The 21,463-nt window shown below is 39.2% G+C and overlaps 1 protein-coding gene across 2 annotated transcripts in view; it reads left to right on the forward strand.

The window, feature by feature from the left end:
• Positions 1-21,463, forward strand: part of MACROD2 (mono-ADP ribosylhydrolase 2) — a 2,731,696-nt gene that overhangs the window by 1,828,135 nt on the left and 882,098 nt on the right. For both annotated transcript variants that reach the window (XM_040429978.1, XM_040429979.1), the window contains exon 7: positions 19,298-19,328. In XM_040429978.1, coding sequence (XP_040285912.1) covers positions 19,298-19,328 — 31 coding nt within the window. The remainder of the gene's footprint in view (positions 1-19,297; positions 19,329-21,463) is intronic.

Raw genomic sequence — 21,463 nt, forward strand, 5'->3', positions numbered from 1 at the left:
TGGTTCATTACTCAAAACCGCAATCATGGGTAAGACTGCCGACCTGACTGCTGTCCAGAAGGCCATCATTGACACCCTCAAGCAAGAGGGTAAGACACAGAAAGAAATTTCTGAACGAATAGGCTGTTCCCAGAGTGCTGTATCAAGGCACCTCAGTGGAAAGTCTGTGGGAAGGAAAAAGTGTGGCAGAAAACGCTGCACAACGAGAAGAGGTGACCGGACCCTGAGGAAGATTGTGGAGAAGGACCGATTCCAGACCTTGGGGGACCTGCGGAAGCAGTGGACTGAGTCTGGAGTAGAAACATCCAGAGCCACCGTGTACAGGCGTGTGCAGAAAATGGGCTACAGGTGCCGCATTCCCCAGGTCAAGCGACTTTTGAACCAGAAACAGCGGCAGAAGCGCCTGACCTGGGCTACAGAGAAGCAGCACTGGACTGTTGCTCAGTGGTCCAAAGTACTTTTTTCGGATGAAAGCAAATTTTGCATGTCATTCGGAAATCAAGGTGCCAGAGTCTGGAGGAAGACTGGGGAGAGGGAAATGCCAAAATTCCTGAAGTCCAGTGTCAAGTACCCACAGTCAGTGATGGTCTGGGGTGCCATGTCAGCTTCTGGTGTTGGTCCACTGTGTTTTATCAAGGGCAGGGTCAATGCAGCTAGCTATCAGGAGATTTTGGAGCACTTCATGCTTCCATATGCTGAAAAGCTTTATGGAGATGAAGATTTCATTTTTCAGCACGACCTGGCACCTGCTCACAGTGCCAAAACCACTGGTAAATGGTTTACTGACCATGGTATTACTGTGCTCAATTGGCCTGCCAACTCTCCTGACCTGAACCCCATAGAGAATCTGTGGGATATTGGGAAGAGAAAGTTGAGAGACGCAAGACCCAACACTCTGGATGAGCTTAAGGCCGCTTAACACCTCAGCAGTGCCACAGGCTGATTGCCTCCATGCCACGCCGCATTGAAGCAGTCATTTCTGCAAAAGGATTCCCGACCAAGTATTGAGTGCATAACTGAACTTAATTATTTGAAGGTTGACTTTTTTTGTATTAAAAACACTTTTCTTTTATTGGTCGGATGAAATATGCTAATTTTTTTAGATAGGAATTTGGGGTTTTCATGAGCTGTATGCCAAAATCATCAATATTAAAACAAGAAAAGGCTTGAACTACTTCAGTTGTGTGTAATGAATCTAAAATATATGAAAGTCTAATGTTTATCAGTACATTACAGAAAATAATGAACTTTATCACAATATGCTATTTTTTTTAGAAGAACCTGTATGTACTATATAATATAGATTGAAATTCTGCCTATAATTTGAGGCTGAAATATTATTTTAGGTATTTTATGAGATTTTGAATGCAAAAGTGCAGAGCCATTGGTAAAAATACTGGTATACAAAATAACTGCAAATTTGGTAGTTCTTCTTCTAGGATCCGTTATAAAATCAACATTAAAGGGTATGTATGTGCACCATTGCTTCAATGCATCTTAAAATATTTTATGCCTACAACTCCTATGCAGAACTGTGTGTTTCCAGAAATGCCTGTATACTGTATAATCTGTACCCTGTAGCCATGTATCACTTCACCCCCTTACTGACCCCTTTTGTAGGTAACCTAAAGGTATTTATGGTCTTATTGTTAGTATCCCACTCATAAGTGCAATACAATTTCAATAAGACAATTCACCCTGTTGACATATACAATAATACCCTTCATCTAGACGTACATCTGTTTGCAAAAGTCCCTAACATGTTAAATAAAGACTGATGAAAATGGAGATACTGTACAATGCAGCGCATATCCAGATAGATATTACCTTGTAAATATGTATGTTATAAATTTACCAGTGAAACATTTGCACATTAGTACATAATAGGGTTAGCTATATGAGAAGCCTTTGCCGTAGCTCTCAGGAGATAACTTTTCTCCTTATGGAGATTATCATTGGCATAGGTAAATTATCTCTCCTCCAGAAAGAATGAAACTTTCTTCCTAAGCTCAATTATACATAACTACCCCGTAAGTCAACATCCGACCTATTGAAGAACCTTGAAAAACTCAGATTTTTTTCAAGCCAGAGTCTCCTCCAAAAGAAGGAAATACCCGTATATAAACAGCTGTTATGGGGTTTTTCTAACCCAGCCAGTCAGTACTGTGTTCTCTACAAAACAAGAGCAGTCTAGAGATGTTTTTTTTTTTTACTTTTGGAGGGAGACTCCAGAGACACTCTAAAATCCCTAGTGATGTTTGAAGGCAGAGATAGAGGGGTGAGAGAGATAGAGATGCTTATCAGAGTTTTAGAGAAATATATATACATTGTCTGGTGGGTACTCTCTGTCATTATGGAGAGTTGCTAGTATGCCTGAGGAGTGTTGTAGAACAGGGGATGCTTCTCTTGACTTCGAATTAGGTTTCTGGGAAAGATATTCAAATTTCATTTCCCAGAAAACTGAGCCTTTCTTATGTCACCAGATGTAAGACATGTTCATTTACATATATGTTTCCCATAAAGCAAGAGAAGCGTTGCCTAGCCTCCATATCTGTCTCTCTCTTTCCCTCTCTCTCTCTCAGGAATCTTTTAGTTCTAGGAGAGAGTGTTATATATAAATTGTAAGGCTGACGCGTTTTGATCAGAAAGATCTTAATCATGGCATGTATGTTGCATGAGGACACCAGCTATATATTCTGTATATACAAGAAAAGGTGTACCATAGACAAATCACCACTATTAATACACCTATATATACACTCACCTCAATGTCATAATGGGAAAGAAAGGTGATTTAAGAAATTTTGAGAGTGGCATGGTTGTTGGTGCCAGACGGGCCGGTCTGAGTATTTCACAATCTGCTCAGTTACTGGGATTTTCATGCACAACCATTTCTAGGGTTTACAAAGAATGGTGTGAAAAGGTAAAAAAACATCCAGTATGCGGCAGTCCTGTGGGCAAAAATGCCTTGTGGATGCTAGAGGTCAGAGGAGAATGGGCCGACTGATTCAAGCTGATAGAAGAGCAACGTTGACTGAAATAACCACTCGTTACAACCGAGGTATGCAGCAAAGCATTTGTGAAGCCACAACACGCACAACCTTGAGGCGGATGGGCTACAACAGCAGAAGACCCCACCGGGTACCACTCATCTCCACTACAAATAGGAAAAAGAGGCTACAATTTGCACGAGCTCACCAAAATTGGACTGTTGAAGACTGGAAAAATGTTGCCTGGTCTGATGAGTCTCGATTTCTGTTGAGACATTCAAATGGTAGAGTCCGAATTTGGCGTAAACAGAATGAGAACATGTATCCATCCTCTGATGGCTACTTCCAGCAGGATAATGCACCATGTCACAAAGCTCGAATCATTTCAAATTGGTTTCTTGAACATGACAATGAGTTCACTGTACTAAAATGGCCCCCACAGTCACCAGATCTCAACCCAATAGAGCATCTTTGGGATGTGGTGGAACGGGAGCTTCGTGCCCTGGATGTGCATCCCTCAAATCTCCATCAACTGCAAGATGCTATCCTATCAATATGGGCCAACATTTCTAAAGAATGCTATCAGCACCTTGTTGAATCAATGCCACGTAGAATTAAGGCAGTTCTGAAGGCAAAAGGGTGTCCAAAACCGTATTAGTATGGTGTTCCTAATAATTCTTTAGGTGAGTATATATATATATACCTGCCGTCCTCTTGCAACATGCCATAATAAAGATCTTTATGATCGATACGCATCTGCCTTAAAAGTACACTGAATTTGTGGAGATGGATCTTTAATAATTTTCCAATAAAGCATCAAGATTTTATTTTCCTGTGCTGGACATTTACCTTTGTTTCTTGGGTTATAACCACACTAGCTGGAGTGAGTCCGTGCACGGAGAGCAGATGGTGCTGGCGTAAGTGTTGTTTTTTTCTTCCTTGCACTATAAAAAAAAAAGTGCACAATATTGCATTGACTTACTTGAGTGTTGTTTGCTCTCTTTTAAGAGTTCTTCTGCTCATCAGGTAATGCCACCATAGATCAGAGGTAATTACGTATACTCACTTTTGTTATCTTGTCCAGCTCCATGCTGCACCATTATTTTCATGCTGCTTGGGTTTGTTGTGGATGGCACTACCATGTAAAACACTTCAGTTTTCATGATTCCTCTCCCTCTCACAGACACTTTGGGGGTCATTTATTAATACCCGCATTTTAGATGCCGGTTTCATTAAGGCCAGTGCTGGTGGTGGATCTGCCGAAATTAAGTAGAGACGCAGGTCTCCACATATCTTCGGTGTATCCACCACGTCATCTAAATCTACGCCAGCTCCCATTTTTTACACCTAAAACAGTCGTAGAAATCGATGAAAGAAATGGGCCTACCGGTCAGTCCACTTTGCCCGTCCACGCCACACCCACTTTTTTAGCCTGGCATGAGCAGGCAAAAGTCGCAGATTGCGGTGCAAGAAACCTTTGCGCCGCATTTTGTGCCAGAAATTTGCCAAATTTAGACTTGTTTCTGTAAGGAAATGAACCCCTTTATATTTATAGCTATCTGCATGCCCTTTATTACAGTTTGTAATGTAGTCCTATACCTGTGCTGCTTTGCCCATCTACTCTCCATTTTTTTTTTTGCTTACAGACTCTGCATAATTTAATACCCAGCATGTAAAAAAATGTATGCAGTGACAGTGATATTTATTGAAACTTTCACTTGGGAATACCCTTCTTCAAAAATGTTGCACTGCATGCCATATTACAGAATCATTCTCCCCTAGAAAAATATTTGCAACATGCAGCATCCAACAGGGCATTGTATGCTGGCAGAGTGCCATTGACTTCATATTCCCAAGCGGAAAGGGACTTTATAGGCATCCACAGATTACTGCATATGAGCTGCTGTGTGCGTGAAACTTTTATTGCTAACTTTGTACAAAAGGCAAAAACTTTAGTTTTGAGCTTTTTGCTCCAGTGATTGCATAGTATGTTGAAATTTTCCATTTACCCATATGTCTTGAAGAAAGACATAAAGAGCAGCTCCACAACCCGAGACTGCTGTTAGAGAAAATAGTCTCTACAGTGCACAAAGAAACGTTAGCATTTCTCAACAAGGGATTTACTTGTTGACCCTAATAATGATGTGTACCCAGCCCCAGGGATCAGCGTCTAATTTTCAGTGAGGACTACCAGGGGAAACATAAATCTGTGCTACTTATTGGCAACATGTAACACTCCCAGGTCCCAAGAGTGAAAGCAGCATATATATCTGATCCTCATTGTCTATGACTCTTATTGAGGAAAGGAAATTCTAACGTATTGTTGTTGTAACCTGAAGCCATGACTGAACATCAGTGCTATAAAACATAGTGATTGTCTAGTAATCAGTAAATAGAAGCGCCTAGTGTTGACAAATTCTTAAGAGAATGTGTAAAGTGTTATAAGGTTAGGCAAATATAGTATATTTTGATTTAAAGCTCATGGGTGTACCTTTAAAGACCAGTGCACTCACATGTGGAAATATACATTTTATTTAATCCTTCATACTGTAGTTTTTTTTTCCAATTTTGTATACAAAGTACATCGACCTCCACCCCCAATCAAATTTGTTTGTATTACTAATTACATTATGGGTGCCACCACACTATATTTTTCTCACTTTGGTTTTTGGCTTATAAGCAACATACGTTTTTAGAGTGCCATTTTTAGTTATCCAACATCTTTTTTTCTCATCAGGAAGACTATGGGAAAATATACTTTAAAAAAACACACCGTACCCAGAGCATGCTGTATGTTAAAAAAAAACCGCCAAGGGAGCAAAAGTAGAAAACACTAGGAAACTGTCTTAAAGCACATGTAGACTTTTAAAATGTTGATCTGGTGTTTGTTGCTCCAAAAACAGCACAAAAAAGTGAATAAAAAAAAAAAAATGGCATAGTGTGAAACCACCCTTATGAAGATTGTTCCAATCAGTATCCTTATTGCAACACAAGATGTTCTTAGAGTGACATTTATTCAACTTGTCAGCAGATTTTTAAATTAAAATGCTGAAAAATGCAGCTTACATAAGTTCATCCCTATTACTTGGGAACCATCAAAAAGCTCAGGTGTTCTGTGTAGAAGACTTCATGAGGAGGAGCTCACATGTAATAGTAGTGTTGTGCTTTACCTGCAATTTCTGAAAAAGCTCAGTTCACAGTGGAAATATATTTGATGTAATATTCCAGCATGGTAAAGGGGTGCTCCTAATTCAGACATTTATGGCATGCCTATAACTAGTAGAGTAGGAAGTGCTTTTTGTGGTGGCTCCATGCTCTGATTTACAAAGGAGGCCACTGACCAAGGCAACTCTCGCTATGATATCCATATGATCTAACAGGGAACGTGGACAGGTACTTTTGATGAGACAACTTCTTTACATTTCCTATTCATAGAACTTTTGGGCTCTTTTTATAAAGTATTTTTTTAATGTATAAAGGGGCAATTTTTGATAGAACATTTTAGAAATTTCATAGTGAAGTATGAAACTATAACATTTCAAGTCTAGAAACTAATTTCAAGACCTTCAGGTAAAATATTAAGACTTTAATGATTCAGTAACTTTGCATTAAACAGATTGCTAATTTCAGGCTTTTCTGGAAGTCATGAGACTTTTGCAGATGTTTGTGTTAACCTCAACTGGTGAACCTTTTTTCTGGATCTAGGTATTGTTTAAGAAATGCAGAGTTGACCTCATGCAGAGTCAGTGAATGACCCCTCCATACTAAATAATATTCTCACACATTGGTTGTGAACATTACAATTAAAATTGACTTCCATAAATAACACAAATTGATTGTCACTCAGATTTCCCTAAAGCCAACATAGCTGAAATGTGACTGAATTGAAGAAGCAGAAGACTTTACACAAGAGTTCTCATATATTTTTATCACTAGGAGTTTCCTTTAAATGGGTTATCAAGCAACAGAAAAATAGGTTTTGTTATTGATGAATTGCAAAATTATTATAATTAGGACTATACTTTATTGTTCTAATCTGCTGGGGTTCTCTTGTTTCAGACCTCCTTCCTGGTCCTAGCAGCTCCACTTCCGCTTTGGTTCCAACACATGATGTGTCAGTTACAAGTTTGCAATGGCTAATGCAGCCCTATTCTTTGTCTCTACAACAGCCATGATGGTGAAAGGGAATGGCTTACTTATTGAACTGGGGTTGACTTCAAACTTGTCACTGATACACAGACTGGCCCTCAGGGGAACAGGTGAATCCCCCAGTGGGCCTCTGAGCAAGGTTGACTCCTAGTCCCCTACCCCCTGCTCAAGTGGCACATGGCACAGTAGACTGACATACAGCTAGGCTGGCTGAGATGCCATACATTTCTAATGTTCTTATAAAAGACTGGGTGGTGTGTACAGGTAATATATGCATATAGCCTTACAGTGGGCCCCCAGAATGAATTTTACTAGTGAGCCCAGGCACCCCAGTCCAACACTTCTGGCACAGTTTATGTTGGAACCAATGCGGAAGTGGAGCTGCTAGGACCAGGAGGGAAACTAATATAGGGGCATCTGTGCACATTTAAACAATATTTGAAAGTATATTAGGAAGTTCAATGAACAGACATTTCATAAACAATAAAATATGTTTTTTCTGCCACTGAACAACCCCTTTAAGCTAAGGCTAGTTTTACTCTAGCGCTAAACTATTCCAGCAGGATGTTCCGTTAGAGGAGCAGTCTTCTGGAGTACATAATATCTGGCATTGCCGGATACTACCTTTCCCCACAGGAGCCCAAATGGCCTGTCTTCAGCATTAGTGCCGGCATTCAATTAGACAAAGAATTCTACTATTTGTCCAGCTGAATTTTGGCACTAATGCCGGAAGCAGGCAGGATCCCTGACGGGTACAATTATAGTCAATGGGGCCTGCCGGTGCTCTGGCAGTTTCTGGCTGTGCTGGATGCGATGAATGCTGGTGGATTGTTCCTCTACTGGAACAACTTGTTGCAACAGTTTAGTGATAGTGTGCCAAATTTGACGTGCCCAAAGACGCATAGACGTGAACAGGGACTACTTTCAGCATCTTTTGTAATTAATAAGAAACAATCCACTTGCTCATTCATCTTGTCATACTATCACTGGAGGCGGGCTACTTTTTCATGGGCCACCCTGTACAATATCAAAATACAACTGCCATATAATTCACACACAATACTATCATACAATAAGAAAATTATACCATAATTCAATGTGCAAATTATATCACAGGGGTTAAAAGCAAAGTATCTGCTATTCTAGGGCATTAAATGGGTTATTTTTATGTCCATGGACCATGAAGGTTTACAGGTTGAAGCTATCAGGTTGATCCTAAGCTTTCTGTTCTAGAAAAAATGGATACCTAAGCAATTGCCCAGTTTGCCATTGACTTGGGTCATTGACTTGGGTCAATGTTTTAATGGTTGAATCACAAATAACCCATTAGAACTTATTGATGATATGTCCTGTGTGAACAATGATAACATTTCCAATGTAATTATTAATAGAGGTGCAGGTGTTTTATATAGATTGACAGGGGCCCTCAGAAATGACTTGTGGTCAAGTATCCCTGCCTGGAACCATTAATGAAGGCAATGACCTGTTTACATGACTTCAGGCAGGAAGACATCACCCAACTAGCTCCAGCTTCTCTGCTCTATAAAGCAAATAGGAGTTCCAACTATGCAGTTTAGGACTATGTTCATCGTCAAATTTGCTTGCGTGCCATTTGCAAAACATGCCGTGATTCAAGAAATCTCGCATTAGTTAAACAGTGTGTCTGTGCCAAGGAAGTTCTCATAAATATATACAGTGTTAAACCCATTTCAGACTTCAGTATAGTGTTTTTTAGTGAACTATCAGACGTGACAACTTTACCCAGGAATTGTGACAACTTGTAAAACAGCCTAATGAAACACACTTAGTAATTTGTCCACACTTTTTATGGTCTATTTAGTATTCCTAAATGCATGCATGAAATGTCTCATATATTATTAATAGTGTCTACTTCCAAAGAAACGTAGCTCAAATCTTCCTGCAAATTTCCAATCATGTTCACTAATGGTAATTACTCAAAAGGCAGAACTCAGAGTCAAGACAGTAATTATGTTTGAGACCATGTAGGGTCATATACATGCTAGAAAATAATATCCCATTATACAAATTGCAAGCCAAAGGACAGTTGGCAGACCATTTGCTTGAAGGGATATGTTTATTAGCAAGGCTTTCAGTAAGGTATGTTTGATCACGTTTTGCATAGTAGAACTGATCTGCCAATTTTTGGAAATTCATTTTTAATGTAAAGAGTAGAGATGAACAAATCCATTCAACACAAATCAAATTTGTTATAATTTCACAAAAGATTCTAACATTGGCAAATCCTATACTTTTAGGATTTGTTCCGCACAAATCGTTCAGAATGGCGGCCTCCATTTTACAGATCAGAAGACAGAGGAGAAGACACTTGACTCAAAAGGGATAATTTGTAGATCTTTTTTAAATTTTTAGAAATAACCACACAGTGCAGTTTGCTTGTAAACAGCCTGTTTACCACCGGCAACCATCCCTTTACTCTTACCCGTATATGTCACTATCACATTGACATTTCAAAAGGCTGATGTCACCAAAGTGGGAAATCTGCTTTATTTATTTATTTACAAAAACATGAATAATTTGGTTAATTAATTTCTCTATACAAATTTCATACATAATTAAATAGATCTCTTAGATCTGATGAGGCATTTGTACTTACTTTAAAAGGTCCGGATGGCTGTATAATCCTTTTTGAAAGTTTTACAACCTGATATGAAAATGAGAATTTCATGAGCCCATTTAAAAAGACAGAGCGAGAGCTCTCTTATTCATGAGCTAAACCCAATGAACTCGAGATCCTTACCTTTCCTCGAGGTCCTTTACTTTTTTAGGTGGTTTGCTGTAATTGAAAGTTTGTCTCCTTTGGACAATCCTTTCTTATTAGGAGAGCTCCTTGACAATAAATTGATCACAAAGTGTTTCCCTGCTGGCAAGCCTCATAGGTCAGCTGTCATTAGGGTGGAATAATTGCAACAAGTTTTCCGATTCCATTGCAGCGCCACCACAAGGCAACTGAAAAATTACAATGTTTTCATTAAAGTCTGTATAATGGGGGACAGGACAGGTCCACCAGACTGAGAGACATTCTTTATAACTGGTTTCCTCTCTGGCTCATAGACCATGATCCTGTTCGCTTGCATTTTCTAATGTAAATGCTAAGGTAAATGAAGATGTGTTTTCTAAACTAGTCAACCCTTTAAAGTAGCATTCTGGTTTCATGATATTAATGACCTATTCTCAGATTAGGTCATCAATATCAGATTGGTGAAGTCTGACTCTAAGCACCCCTTTCTGATCATTTGTTTGAAGGGGCTTAGGCCCTAGTACGAGAGATGTGTTCTCTTCATAGTTTACCTGCATAACATATACATTGTAGCGGTGGTACAGTGTAATTACAGCTTCTTTTCCCATTCACTTTAATGGCACAAACAGTTGTAATCATACTGCATTGCCATTACAACGTAGATGGCAAGGAGGTAAAAACATAGCTCTCACACTAGGGCTGCAACCCCTTTAAACAGCTAATCAACAGGGGTGCTGAGAGTCAGAACCCCACTGATCTGATATTGATGACCTATCCTGAGGATAGGTAATCAGTTTCATGAAAATGGAAAACCCCTTCAATAAAACATTTACAGTATGTGTTTAACTTTAAAGATATTCACTTTTCTGTGTTCTGATGGTCTTGTTTTTCACAGCAGTTAAAGGCTATGTACACCTTTGGGGTATTTTTTTATTATTGCATTTTACTAATTTTGAATCATTTGATCTTTATTTACATTGTTGAGCCCTTTTCTCTGTACAGCCTTGAGATTCTATAGTAACAAGCTTTGTAATTTTTACTATGTTGCCAGGCAGCTTAGCTGATGGCTCCTTATCTTTGACCTTACTGATAAAAATGTAGCTTAAATAAGTGTTTATAAGCTTTTAGTAATTTAGAGATAAGGCTTATTAGATGACTGGCACAATGTGACACACAGCTAGACACATGTTAACCTTTTGTGACAGAATAGCTCAATATTTTTATAAAGACCAATTGAATTTTTTTTTTTGCCCAAAATGAGTAAAATGCAATCATAAGAAATTTCCCCCCAATAGTGTACATAGCCTTTTATCCCTTTTTTTTTTTATCAGTTACTATGATGTATATACAGGTAGTAGACCAGTGTGGCACATTAGGTGATGGAGCATGGAGTCGGGTTCCCACCCCGTATAAATGATAAAATAAACTCCAGCGAGATTTGCTTGGTTGTTGTTGGTATTTTATTGTATTGCGGCAAATAACACTTGGTGTGACGTTTCGGCACAAATGCCTTTTTCAAACTGTGTAAGTACAGAAAATTATAGAAAATTACAACCAGTGATTACCAACAACATGGCAAAAAATAACATGATTCTGGTAGTACATATAAATATATTAATGCATATAGATGAATGTACACGTGATAAATATCAAAAAGGAGGAGGAAAGTCTCAGGATCTTGTCAAGATGTCCAGATGTGGGCTGAAGAACGACACCTTGAGGAGCATAGTTGAGGAAAACAGTATGTCATATGCCACAGATATATAGTTTTAGATCATGTAATATAGACGGAATTGAGGAGCTGTAACAGAGATCCACAGATATATAGGGGATAGAGACATTGGAGTTAAATTCATAGACGATGTGCATAGGAACCCACTATAGCAAAATAATTCATAGAAAAATTGAGTTCATAGGAATGGTACATAGAGAGAAATCCATAGGCAAAGGACAAAGTTCAACGGACAGGTATAGGGAATATGTCCTTGCATGCAGGAATCAAGATAGTCCTAATGAGTATATAGAGAGGATCCATAGATAGTACAGGGGAGCATCAGATTGGTATAGCATGAATAGTACAGGAAGTCATCTGGTTGTAACAGCATAATCAGTCTATTAAATGAGCACAGTGAGACCAGGGGTCTGACACTTACCACACGCCGCTAAGGAGGAGGGAGCCAGGTAATGCTGCGCTGAAAAGAAGATGTAGCATGCAACTGCATGTAGTTGGTATGAGCGCACCCATAGTGTGTTTGATAATCGCGAAACCGGAAGTGGTGCGTTCCACCTTGCGTTTCACAGGCAGGAAGTGACATGGATATGTTTGAATCGCATACAGGAAATGCGTTCCAAATGCGTTCCACCCACAGGAAATGGGTGATAGGAACGCTGAGAGATGTATACAGAGTTTACAGAGGAGATGGGGAAGGGGAAAATGAACGATCAGTGCATGTATAATATCCAAAACTCTATAGGAATAAAATATATATGTTATAGCCTCTACGGGTATATACTGTATCATACACTTATTAAAGATATCATGGACTATATAAGGTATACTATGAGAAAATACATACTACCAGGATGAGATGGAAAAGGATACAGATCTCCATAGGTGATGTAGTTAGGATACCTATAAAGTAAATTGGAATATTATAAGCTGGAATAGACTAGATGAAAAGACAAATATAACTATATATACGTGGTGACCTAACGGTATTGGTGGAATCTAGTATTGATGGATATGTGGATGTAGTGGATAAGTGTGTCTACTGGATGATGGGGGTGCAATGGTGTACGGAAGAGAGGAATTGATTGGAAAATAGATATAATTTACATGAAACTCTGAACTTCATAATCCCTGTTTAAACCTTTAGGTTCTAGACAATCCAGTGTATGCATCCAGAAGGATTCTCGTTTTTTCAGTTGTGTAATGCGGTCATATCCACGTCTATGTGAGGGGATATGTTCGATGACTTGAAATCTGAGTTGTGAGATGTTATGGCCTGCCTGGTGAAAATGAAATGGAACTGGAAGTAAAAGATTCTGGCGTCTGATAGATGACTTGTGCTGACATATACGGTCTCTCACTTTCTGTGTGGTTTCTCCAATGTAAATTTTGCCACATGGACATTTTAACAGATATATGACGAATGAAGAGTCGCATGTAAAGAAATCTTTGATAGAAAATTGATCCTGAACAAATGTTCATTTGACCTGATAGCACTGACACTGTCATATCTACAAGAAGCCATTACCAAAACCCAGACCGAAATAAAAACGATTGAAGAACAACTTACAGCCATCCTACCACCTGAGGAACTTTGCCAACTACAAGCAAAAATTGAATCCACACTTCAAAGCCACAGAAAAGAGATAGAGAACACAAAACGGAATAAATTCCTCCGTGACACCGAGGATTATAGAATGAATAGAGTGTACAAATGGCCTGACTACAACCGTCCATCCACCTACAGACCAAGATATCGATCACAATCAAGAGACTCGTCCCACTCAAGTGCCAATAGCGACTCACACAACCAACCAGAAACACAGATTCAACGCTCCCAAAGAGGACAACGAACGAATCGCACAGGACCAGCCACCGCAGCATGTGGATCCATCACTACAAGATTACAGGTATCATCACTAGTGGTAAATATGTCATCATACACACTGGGACCAGCCGAGATGGCCCTTCTCGAAAAAGGCCTATCATACTGCCCGTCGGTTCAAGTGGACTCCTTCCAATTGGACCTAGACCTCTGCAGACTCTTTAGGAACATTCGCCTTAAGGCACATTTTGCTGAACAAGAATGTCCTACCCGGAGTACCTCCTGTTCTCCTAGCCCACAGGTTTCTATCAGCAGCCTGGGACTAAGGAACAAGAGCCATTACATGCCACCTAAGAATAAACCTGCTATAGAAACATTTATTTCACTTGTCAAAAAAGATGTCACCCAATTTAGGCAAGATCTTTCTAGAGGCAAATACAAATTTCAAAATAACTTAGAGGCAACACAACGACAGGCACTTACCTCCCTCCGCAAACAGAAAAATATTATAATAAAACCAGCAGACAAAGGGGGAGCAGTTGTCCTCCTGGATAAGACCGACTACAAGGCTGAAATCTATCGCCAATTGCAAGATGACACAATATATAAAAAATTGAGCTCTGATCCCACACACACAATCAGAGAAAAAATCCAGAAAGTCGTCACTCACTACCATTCGTTGAACATTACACTGCGTGCAGAATTATTAGGCAAATGAGTATTTTGACCACATCATCCTCTTTATGCATGTTGTCTTACTCCAAGCTGTATAGGCTTGAAAGCCTACTACCAATTAAGCATATTTGGTGATGTGCGTCTCTGTAATGAGAAGGGGTGTGGTCTAATGACATCAACACCCTATATTAGGTGTGCATAATTATTAGGCAACTTCCTTTCCTTTGGCAAAATGGGTCAAAAGAAGGACTTGACAGGCTCAGAAAAGTCAAAAATAGTGAGATATCTTGCAGAGGGATGCAGCACTCTTAAAATTGCAAAGCTTCTGAAGCGTGATCATCGAACAATCAAGCGTTTCATTCAAAATAGTCAACAGGGTCGCAAGAAGTGTGTGGAAAAACCAAGGCGCAAAATAACTGCCCATGAACTGAGAAAAGTCAAGCGTGCAGCTGCCAAGATGCCACTTGCCACCAGTTTGGCCATATTTCAGAGCTGCAACATCACTGGAGTGCCCAAAAGCACAAGGTGTGCAATACTCAGAGACATGGCCAAGGTAAGAAAGGCTGAAAGACGACCACCACTGAACAAGACACACAAGCTGAAACGTCAAGACTGGGCCAAGAAATATCTCAAGACTGATTTTTCTAAGGTTTTATGGACTGATGAAATGAGAGTGAGTCTTGATGGACCAGATGGATGGGCCCGTGGCTGGATTGGTAAAGGGCAGAGAGCTCCAGTCCGACTCAGACGCCAGCAAGGTGGAGGTGGAGTACTGGTTTGGGCTGGTATCATCAAAGATGAGCTTGTGGGGCCTTTTCGGGTTGAGGATGGAGTCAAGCTCAACTCCCAGTCCTACTGCCAGTTTCTGGAAGACACCTTCTTCAAGCAGTTGTACAGGAAGAAGTCTGCATCCTTCAAGAAAAACATGATTTTCATGCAGGACAATGCTCCATCACACGCGTCCAAGTACTCCACAGCGTGGCTGGCAAGAAAAAGTATAAAAGAAGAAAATCTAATGACATGGCCTCCTTGTTCACCTGATCTGAACCCCATTGAGAACCTGTGGTCCATCATCAAATGTGAGATTTACAAGGAGGGAAAACAGTACACCTCTCTGAACAGTGTCTGGGAGGCTGTGGTTGCTGCTGCACGCAATGTTGATGGTGAACAGATCAAAACACTGACAGAATCCATGGATGGCAGGCTTTTGAGTGTCCTTGCAAAGAAAGGTGGCTATATTGGTCACTGATTTGTTTTTGTTTTGTTTTTGAATGTCAGAAATGTATATTTGTGAATGTTGAGATGTTATATTGGTTTCACTGGTAAAAATAAATAATTGAAATGGGTATATATTTGTTTTTTGTTAAGTTGCCTAATAATTATGCACAGTAATAGTCACCTGCACACACAGATATCCCCCTAAAATAGCTAAAACTAAAAACAAACTAAAAACTACTTCAAAAAATATTCAGCTTTGATATTAATGAGTTTTTTGGGTTCATTGAGAACATGGTTGTTGTTCAATAATAAAATTAATCCTCAAAAATACAACTTGCCTAATAATTCTGCACTCCCTGTATTGACAATGCCACCCTCACCTTTCTCACTAATAACAATCCAGTCATACCTGTTCTTTATACTTTACCCAAAATTCACAAAAATCTACACCGTCCCCCTGGCCGTCCCATTGTTGCATCCACCAGTTCACTCCTGTCTCCACTATCCATCCTCCTTGAAAAATCACTTACACCACTGATCAAAAAAACGAGATCATTCATTCTAGACACCTCCGAATTCCTGAACCTTATTCACAAACTCCCACCGTTACCACCCAACAGCATTTTAGTCACATGGGATGTGACTAGCCTTTATACCTCCATCAAACATCAAAAGGGTCTTCAGGCAGTTTCTAACTGCCTCCAAGCCAATGTCTCTAATTCTGACACTATCTCCTTTTACATGGATATTCTGGAATTGGTTTTGACCAATAATTTCTTTCTTTTTGAAGATACATTTTATCTACAGTGCCAAGGGACCGCCATGGGGTCTAACGTGGCCCCCCCATATGCAAACTGTTACATGGCTGAATTCGAAGAGACACACATTTACCCCAATCCTCATTTTATTGACCATGCACGCATATAGAAACGCTACATTGACAACATTTTTTGCATATGGGTGGGCCCCGTCGAGTCCCTCAACGAATTTCACAGTTTCTTGAACAGCATTTACCCAGAACTTCAATTCACCATCCACTCCGACACTTCTAGCATCAGTTTTCTGGACACTACAGTCATCATCACACCAACAGGCACACTAAGTACCGACCTCTATAAAAAACCAACAGATCGCAATAACCTCCTACATTACACCAGTTTCCACTCCATGAATACAAAAAAATCTCTCCCCAACTCTCAATATTCTCGTCTTAAGAGAATTGTGTCCAATAGCTCACAGCGTGAAATTCGACTGGGGGAAATGAGAGACCAATTCAGGGAACGTGGCTACCCTGAACATACTCTTGAAGACACAAGTCACCCAACACCCAAACCCACTAACACTACCGCCAAGACTACCCTAACCCGCATTCCATTCGTACATACATACCATCCCAGTATCAACAAAGTTCTGAACAGTATCCGTAACCATTGGCCCTTACTACAAAAAGCATTTCCCAAGATACAAGAGTTTACTAACCCCATTCTGGCGTGCAATCGTAGACCCAAAAATCTCAGAGACCATCTAGTAAAAGCAGATATTGGCCCACTACTCAATATTCCGAAACAAAGATTCCTAGGCACACCCAAATTTGGCACCTTTCCATGCCTCCACTGTTTCCAATGTTCAAACATCCTCAAAGGCTCTCACTTTTACCATCCCCAATCCGGACACCAATTTTTTTATCAAAGATTTCTTTACATGCGACTCTTCATTCGTCATATATCTGTTAAAATGTCCATGTGGCAAAATTTACATTGGAGAAACCACACAGAAAGTGAGAGACCGTATATGTCAGCACAAGTCATCTATCAGACGCCAGAATCTTTTACTTCCAGTTCCATTTCATTTTCACCAGGCAGGCCATAACATCTCACAACTCAGATTTCATGTCATCGAACATATCCCCTCACATAGACGTGGATATGACCGCATTACACAACTGAAAAAACGAGAATCCTTCTGGATACATACACTGGATTGTCTAGAACCTAAAGGTTTAAACAGGGATTATGAAGTTCAGAGTTTCATGTAAATTATATCTATTTTCCAATCCATTCCTCTCTTCCGTACACCATTGCACCCCCATCATCCAGTAGACACACGTATCCACTACATCCACATATCCATCAATACTAGATTCCACCAATACCGTTAGGTCACCACGTATATATAGTTATATTTGTCTTTTCATCTAGTCTATTCCAGCTTATAATATTCCAATTTACTTTATAGGTATCCTAACTACATCACCTATGGAGATCTGTATCCTTTTCCATCTCATCCTGGTAGTATGTATTTTCTCATAGTATACCTTATATAGTCCATGATATCTTTAATAAGTGTATGATACAGTATATACCCGTAGAGGCTATAACATATATAGTTTATTCCTATAGAGTTTTGGATATTATACATGCACTGATCGTTCATTTTCCCTCCCCCATCTCCTCTGTAAACTCTGTATACATCTCTCAGCGTTCCTATCACCCATTTCCTGTGGGTGGAACGCATTTGGAACGCATTTCCTGTATGCGATTCAAACATATCCATGTCACTTCCTGCCTGTGAAACGCAAGGTGGAACGCACCACTTCCGGTTTCGCAATACCACTTCCGGTTTCGCGATACCGGTAGTGCGATTCGCGCCCATCTGGAGGATTTAAGCAACACATCAAACACACTATGGGTGCGCTCATACCAACTACATGCAGTTGCATGCTACATCTTCTTTTCAGCGCAGCATTACCTGGCTCCCTCCTCCTTAGCGGCGTGTGGTAAGTGTCAGACCCCTGGTCTCACTGTGCTCATTTAATAGACTGATTATGCTGTTACAACCAGATGACTTCCTGTACTATTCATGCTATACCAATCTGATGCTCCCCTGTACTATCTATGGATCCTCTCTATATACTCATTAGGACTATCTTGATTCCTGCATGCAAGGACATATTCCCTATACCTGTCCGTTAAACTTTGTCCTTTGAACTTTGCCTATGGATTTCTCTTTATGTACCATTCCTATGAACTCAATTTTTCGATGAATTATTTTGCTATAGTGGGTTCCTATGCACATCGTCTATGAATTTAACTCCAATGTCTCTATCCCCTATATATCTGTGGATCTCTGTTACAGCTCCTCAATTCCGTCTATATTACATGATCTAAAACTATATATCTGTGGCATATGACATACTGTTTTCCTCAACTATGCTCCTCAAGGTGTCGTTCTTCAGTCCACATCTGGACCTCTTGACAAGATCCTGAGACTTTCCTCCTCCTTTTTGATATTTATCACGTGTACATTCATCTATATGCATTAATATATTTATATGTACTACCACAATCATGTTATTTTTTGCCATGTTGTTGGTAATCACTGATTGTAATTTTCTATAATTTTCTGTACTTACACAGTTTGAAAAAGGCATTTGTGCCGAAACGTCACACCAAGTGTTATTTGCCGCAATACAATAAAATACCAACAACAACCAAGCAATTCTCGCTGGAGTTTATTTTATCATATGATGTATATACAGTACATATAATAGATTTAATATTTATGATAATGACACTTCTAATATAGTTTACAAAAAAAAAACTGTTGTCTTTGAACCATAGTGTCATCGGGTAACACAATTGTAGGATCTCCACTTCAGATGCTCGAGTAGCTCATGTCAGTGTTGCTCCATAGCCATGTCCAGCTCAGGGTTCAGTTGTAGCCTAGTAGAAGACAGAGGGTATATCCAAACCAGCACTGTCTAGGTACTGTATATTAAACTTTGGGTGCAATTAGAGCTCGATAAGTCTGCCCAAAAGGTGAATTTTTTAACTTTGCTTAAATTTAAACTTGATATGAATTTTTCATATTGCTATTTTCCAGGTTGTCAATGTCATTCATAAGCTAAATAAATCTTTTTGCTCACATTTCAGGCTTTTCCCTGCATTTCTACAGGAATTTATGGTAAGAATCGTTTTTTTTGCCTAAATTTTTACTCAATTATTCACTGATGAAATCATGGTAAATAAATATGTTGTAGAATCCATAATGTCAGGCTGCTGTATTTTTAAGAATTCTTGGATTTAATAAATTTTTAGAACGCTATACGAAATATAATCTCAACTTTCAGGCAAAGTAGTCCCAACTGGAAATGGAGTTGATGACCAGGTTCTCACCATTCCTACCTATTTACCTCATAAACGTTCTCTGAGCTTTTTCTCAGCACCTCGACCTCCACCGTTTAAAATTTCTGACATGTCACTTTCATATGTCAAATGTTTTGTGAAAGTGTGTTTGCTCTTTAAGGTGTTCCCCAGGTACAGCAGATAATGCTCATTGAAAGGGCCACATTAAAAAACCTCTAACTTTGTAATTTATTCCTGATCACGAGCAGTCATCAAGAATAGTTATAGCATCTAGCATGAGTAAGAACTGCATTCATAAAGGCCACAATACTCATCCAAATCTGGAAATAAATTGAATATATTATAAAGTGTGTAAAAATTAAGTAGTGTTACCTGTTATTCTTTATTTATTTTTATTTGATCAAATTTTTCCCTAGTTGATCATATTTTTTTAAGAAATTTCCTCTTAATCTTTAGTAAAGGTATCGCCTGTGTACAGCTTGTGATGATTTGTAGAATGAAGGTTATGTGGCAATTTAAGGCTACTTTCACACTCGCGTTTGGTGCGGATCCGTCATGGATCTGCACAAACGCATCCGTTCAGATAATACAACTGCATGCATCCGTTCAGAACGGATCCGTTTGTATTATCTTTAACATAGCCAAAATGAGCACCATTGAAAGTCAATGGGGGACGGATCCGTTTTCTATTGTGTCAGTGAAAACGTATCTGTCCCCATTGACTTACATTGTGTGTCAGGACGGAGCCGTTTGGCTCAGTTTCATCAGACGGACACCAAAACGCTACAAGCAGCGTTTTGGTGTCCGCCTCCAAAGCGGAATGGAGGTGGAACGGAGCCAAACTGATGCATTCTGAGCGGATCGTTATCCATTCAGAATGCCTTAAGGGCAAAACTGATCCGTTTTGGACTGCTTGTGAGAGCCCTGAACGGATCTCACAAACGGAAACCAAAACGCCAGTATGAAAGTAGCCTAATATTGTATAGGTGCACAAGTAGGATCATAATCCATGTCATATAATAATAAAACCTGCCAGCCCGATGAGATTGTGTTTATTTACACAATCCTCAGAAGAGGTACAAACGTGAGCATTTTTGGTCAAACACATGACCTTCTTCAGACACTGAAGAAAAAGACCTCCAGATAATAACTAGAACTCACCATATGTTATATGCTAGAGTCAATTTTTGTTTTAAGTTTTTGTTTTCAATTTTAGTTTTTTTGTTGCTACTAGAGATGAGCCAAAAATGGGAAAATTCTATTCGATTGCTTAGTTGTATTTTACAAAAAAAAATTCATTTCTTTGTAAGTAGTGGGTGCAATGCCAAGGAACGGCGATTGCGCCGCTCCCCGTCATTGTACTCCTCAGATGCCGTGCTCATCACTAGTTATGAGCGGCAGGGGTCATATTCAAATTCGCTAATATTTTGTAGAATATTCGTCGAATATTCGCAAATTCAACTTTTTTTACTCGCAAAAATCGGCAACGTAATGATCACATAATATGCGAATATTACGCGATCAATACAGGCGTGGGTCAAAAACGAATATGTAGCACTATAGAATATAGTGCTATTTGTTTTTTAGAATAGTCATCATTTTTTTCTATCTGAAGTCATGATTCCTCCATGCTTAAGTAACTTAAGCAGGGAGGAATCATGACTTCAGATGGGAAAAAAACTACGAATATTAAAAAAAAAACAAATATATAGAGCAATATAGCTACTATAGTGCTATTAGAATATACAGTATAGCGATATAGCGAATATTTGCAAAAAATACGAATATTGAGCAATTTAGCTAATATAGTTCTATAATCTTTTTTTTTAATAGTCGGAATTTTTTTCCAATCTGGACTTCAGATGAGAAAAAAATTACATCTATTAGACAAAGAAGATTATAGCACTATATTAGCTAAATTGCTCTACATTAGTTTTTTCGAAGATTCGTTAT

This window comes from Bufo bufo, chromosome 4, assembly GCF_905171765.1.
Source record: "Bufo bufo chromosome 4, aBufBuf1.1, whole genome shotgun sequence".
Lineage (NCBI taxonomy): Eukaryota > Metazoa > Chordata > Amphibia > Anura > Bufonidae > Bufo > Bufo bufo.